General features: G+C 44.5%; 1 protein-coding gene across 1 annotated transcript; it reads right to left on the reverse strand.

The window, feature by feature from the left end:
- Positions 1–345: 345 nt before the first annotated feature.
- On the reverse strand, positions 346–4169 carry FADD (Fas associated via death domain). The gene is made up of 2 exons (XM_026089370.1): positions 3712–4169; positions 346–3287 (listed from the first exon to the last, which is right to left on the reverse strand). The coding sequence occupies exons 1-2, from the start codon at positions 4007–4009 to the stop codon at positions 3001–3003; spliced, it is 585 nt and encodes a 194-aa protein (XP_025945155.1). The 5' UTR covers positions 4010–4169; the 3' UTR covers positions 346–3000.
- Between the last annotated feature and the right edge of the window lie 1214 nt (positions 4170–5383).

Consider the following 5383-nt stretch of genomic DNA (forward strand, 5'->3'; position numbering starts at 1 on the left):
CAACATGGCTAGTAGAGAAAAATAAGGAAAAGATTTAAGGCACTTATGAATAAGAGGCCTATCTCCCATGCATACTTTGCACAGCAACTCAATTTTAGGCTCAAAAGGGCTGGGAGAGTACTTTTTTCTCTTACACTTTCATGAATGCCAGCATTCAAATGCTACTCCAGCTAGGAAAACTATAGTCTTTGTAGTACTTATGAAAAATTCAATGAGGAATTTTTTGGGGGAGGATATTCTGAGAAGTACCTGGGCAAGGTAAGGCCTGTTTAGCACCACTCCTTGCTTTAAAAGCGTCCTTAGCATTTATTTTCTTCTAATTAGAGAACCCATCATAGACAGCAATCCTATCAGCATAATGAACATTTCCATTTTATTTTTGAAGAAATATTTTTTATGAAATGTTATATAATTATATGCACAAAACTATACAATATAAATCTTTCATTCTAAAAATATGCATATCTGAGACCAAAATATTTAATTTGAAGATAAGGTTGCTACTGAACACAACACATTTCCTTATGAGTTATACCCTCTGCCCCTACCCCTTCTCACAATAAAAGGTTTTTGTTCCATTTGTTCCATTTGATTTTGTTCTCACATGATCAACTTTTTAATTGCTACTAAAAACAGTTTTAATTGGTCCTAAGGTACTGAACAAATCCATGCATTCTAGCTCATTGCTTTCATATGCAATAGAACTTCCACTATGTACAAATTCTAAAAGAAAGAGTTTTATATCTTCTGAAGCAGAAGATTTCTTGTTCTACAACTAACTGTTCCTACTGATTCTTAAAATATTTTGGCTATATGCAGTAGATGGCATACTACTTTTTATATTACAGATACATGTATCTTCTGTGAACAAGACGACCTATGACAAGTAGATAAGAACAACATATGTTACTGGACAGATCATGGCACAGCAGAGCTGTTTAACCACAAACATAACTCATTTTGCTAACTTCACCTCTCCTCACCTCCACTCTCCTTACAAATGTTGTGTAGAGACATAACGGCAAAAGTCCGAAAGGAATATTTTCTTTAAACACTGCAGAATGAAAGAACTTTTTCATTAAACAAACAAAATCCTCCAAAACTTCTGAACTAGTCATTCAGCTGAAGCATAGCTTTTCATCTGGTATTGGAAGTTTGGAATTTGTGTTTATTTACCCCCAGATTGTTAAGATATTAACAAAGTGAAACATTCTACTTTGGAGCGAGTACTTAGAAAACTGTACATGCCCGAAAAGCAGACAAGTGGAAGCTTCTGTATTGCCCATTACTCCTCCTCTTAGCTACAGTCACCAATAGTTGGTAAATAATGATTATAAAAATGCTTGTACCAATTATTTATAGCTCAGCTTTTGAAGAAAAATTCTAATAAAAAAATTAAGTTCACATTACATCATTTTCCAGTAACCACAACCAAGTATTCAAGTGTCATCTTCTAAACCAGAAGTGTCAATTGAAATAAAAACTTGAAAATCATGAGTTTCACAACATTTCTACAGAATACTAGTGTATACAGAGTACTAGTGTATTACATGCTGACACCAGGCCTCCATAGTAACAGCACCATGAAACGAGAACTTGAAAGAAGCTAAAAGTCACACAGGTACAGTAGCAAAAAGAAGCCTCTCCTCTCCAGGTATGAGTTTATGTTGCTGCAAACATCCTTCTAACCACAAACAATCCCACTTATTCAAGCAATTAAGATTTCAGAGGACTTTTCCCACTAGCATAGGTGATAGTCCCCATCCTGGGAGGCCTCTACATCCCAGCATGTCTTGAACCATGTGCAGTTTTCCCAGGCCTAGCTTAGCTGTGAAGGTCAATTTTGAACTCTGTTCCAAATTAAAGCTAAAAATGGAATCAGGTCTTGTTCATAAATCCTCCTTCATCTATGAGCTGTTTATAACCACTTTCAAGAGATATAAAGGAAGAGGAATGAAAGAAAGAATTGCAGAGAACTTGGAAGTGCTGTTGAATCTGGAGTCACCTTTGAAGAGAATCAGCTGTGGCAAAAGAGAGAGAATTTTCACAGGACATCACTACACAGAAGAGTCCATACTGCTTATTTGAATTCAGTAAGATTTCACACCCCACCCCTGAAAAGAAACCAGTTTGTTTTCTAGCTTTTTGTTAGAGCATATATCTTTGTTACCAAGAGCACAGACAACAGTAGCTTTCTTATGAGGTGAACTGCAGCTGCCAGCAGACAAGGGAAGACTCTGGTATGGGTTATGCGAGGATTTCCCTGGAAGAAATCTTAAAACATTCAAGGCAGTGAAAAGAGGCTGCTGTAAACATCTGTTAGTTACATATGATTTCTTTGATAGTTTCAGAACATTCCCTTTAGGGTGATGAAGGCACTTAATTTCTCAAACCAGGCACACTCTCTGCTGAGAAATAGCCACAATAGTTACTAGCCCTCTTGCACTGCAGTTTTAGGGCCTGGAGTCACAATCTGTTTAGTGTCCTTTTATGGAGCGCAAAGGCCTTCAGCAACTCAGAAGACATTATCTTATGCTTCCCCGAACAAACAAACAACCCCCCACAACCCCAGTACACAGGTAAGAGTTCTATCTCCCTCCTCCTTTCACACTACAGTTACTAATACACCACCAAAAAAATATAAATAAAAATAAGGAATCCAATGAAATTTGGAATCATCAGTGATCCTATGGATGTAGATCCAGGGAACAAATCTGAAAAGTGCCATCAGTAAGGCAAATCCTACATTCAGGGGGATCCTGCATTCTCTTAAAACGCCTACAATCAAAGCACCAAACTACAAAGCATTACCTGAAAATTTTTTTTTTTTTTAAATGTTAGTCTTCTGACAACAAATTAACCTAGCAACCTTAAGGCTCATAAATTAATGGCAGAATAGGTAATAGAACCAATGATGTTGATTGTGGTTCAGAAAAATAGAAGGCACTTCAACTTTTTTCATTAATATCAGTGTGACATGAAAATGTTTTTATATTGATTTCACTTGGTTTCAGTGTTCATTTGCAAGAGTTTCTGTTCGACTCTGTCTGCCACCAGATTCATACTACAACCCCGAAGAGCTTTTATTAAGTCAGCCACCTTCGCATCTTTTCCCTTCCACTTCTGCCATTCTCGAAGCGACTGAATCAATTGTTCATGCAAGTTAAATGGATAGGCTGCCACAATTCTGTCCATTTTCACTTCAGGAAAGCCAAGACTTCGCATCAGCATTTTCCAGTCTCTCCCAACATTTTCACATATGACTTCAATAGCTGCTTTCTGCAGACCTGAAAAAGCAGAACAAACCACTTATACCAAATGAATGACGGATATACAGACATCAGAAATATATATATATTTTTTGTATTTAGCATTGCTACGATCCTAAGTTTGTGCACATACCAAAGATCACATCATGCCTGAGAAGCTGCTGGATGTATTAAGAACGGTATATTAGCAAGCACGCCATGGGGTTTCCAAGTGACCACTAGGTATAGAAGGGAAGAAACTCCCATCCTGGAAAGCTGTTTGCAGCAGGTGCTGCCCTGGGGGTACATTTCCCGGGTAGGACAAGTCCTTCGCGGGAACAAGCAGGGAAGCAGCGCTAGCGGGGTCCCCACGGCAGGCCCCTGGGGGGAGCCGTGCCCGCGCACGCCCAGGGCTGGGGGGCGGGGATACCTTTATTTATGTATTGGGGGGGGAACCACCTACGTTTTTCATTCACGTCTGGCTGGTCGGTAGCGTTGAGCTCCCCTCCCTCTACGAACTGCTCCAGCCGCACCATCAGGTCCTCCCGCTTGATGGCCCGGAGCATGGTCTGCAGGAAGCCGACGCTGTCGCCGGCGATGGCCCGCTGCTCGAGGAGCAGGCTGAAGAGCTCCCTGCCGCTCCGCACGGACTCCAGCTTCCTCTTGCCGATCTTGTCCTGGCACAGGAATTTCAGGTCGGAGAGCTCGCTTTCGGACAAGCTCGAGGAAAACGAGTGCAGCAGAGTCAAAAACGGATCCATGGCGGCGGCGACCGGCCACGACGCACCACCCGCGGGCACGGCCGAGCCGAGCCGGCAGCCGCGCCGGGCGGCCTGCAGAAGGAGCTCCCTTCTGCTCCAACAGCCGCCTCCCCGGGCGGCCGGGAACGGCGGAGCCCCGGTCGGGCCGGGCCGGGCCGCGCCGGGTTGAGTCGGGCCGCTGCCGCCCCGCCGCGATGGCGGAACGCAGCGCCGGCCCGGAAGTCACGTGGCGGCGCGGCGGCGGCCGCTCTCCCCCTCCCCCCAGGCGGCAGTTGGCCGTTGGGCGGGCCGTTAGGCGGCGCGGGCGGGGAGCGGTGCAGCCCCGTTACTTCAGGGCTCCCGCGCCCCGAAACGCTTCTGCCGGCCTTTCCCCTCCGCGACGGCGAAGTTGGGGGGCGAAACCTCGTTTTTCCAGGGAGGGACTCCCACCTCCCTGATGCTTTACACAGTTTAACAGAATAATAATCTGTGCTATCTTTGTCCGTTTAGGCAGGGCCTGTCCAGAGCGACCCCTGAGGCCCACTGGGGCGTTTTGGGGGACAAAGAGGGCTGGCGGCAGCCCTGCCACGCTGTCAGGGGCGCAGGGCTCCCTGTGCGGCAGTGTGGAAATGCCAGTCACCGTGTAATTTAAAAGTATTTAGGAATGCAGGGTGTTTTGAAGGTCACAGAGATTAACCGACTGGTTTTGTTGTACTGAATACAAAATGCGTGGTTGGAGCCAACCTTGACAAGGCCTGTCTCTGGCTGTGGGAGCTGCAGCAGGGGGGAGGCAGGGCCCTGCATCTCTGCTTGGGCTGAGTCGAAGTTGTAGTGGTGTGTCTGTGACTAAGCTGGGGGGTCTGTAGGTCACCCATTTCATACAGAATTGTCAGCTTTCTGGTTAGGTTTGTCATTTACTAAGATTTTACCTAGCACCTAAATCTACAAGAGTTACTTTTTTTTTTTTTTTTTTTTGCAAAGGGGAAAAAGGAGACAAAGAAATACAATGCTGAAAGGACTTGACAAAGAGCAAGAAATACAGCGTCAGAGCCCCACTCTCAAAAGAGCTGCTGCTGCTCCCCTGGTGTCCCCTGTGGCTGCCCAGCAAAGCCACCCTGCCCTCCCTGCACTGCCTCTGCTGCCCCCAGAGACTCAAGCCTTTCCCTAGAAACCTGGGACCTACAACGTGGCGTTCTTTTGCTCACAAAGATTAATCTTGATGTGAAATAACTCCTGACCTTGAAAAAAGAAGAGATAGGGCAAACTTGAAGTCCTTGTATTTTAAAGGCAATTTTTAAACAAGGTGAAAGGTTGTGAACTTTTCTTAAATGTGAAAGTTCAAGTTCATCGCATTGATTTGTAGGTCTCTAAAATTCAGAACAGCCATACTGGTTT

Source organism: Apteryx rowi, unplaced genomic scaffold, assembly GCF_003343035.1.
Source record: "Apteryx rowi isolate R43461 unplaced genomic scaffold, aptRow1 scaffold_81, whole genome shotgun sequence".
NCBI classification, from domain to species: domain Eukaryota; kingdom Metazoa; phylum Chordata; class Aves; order Apterygiformes; family Apterygidae; genus Apteryx; species Apteryx rowi.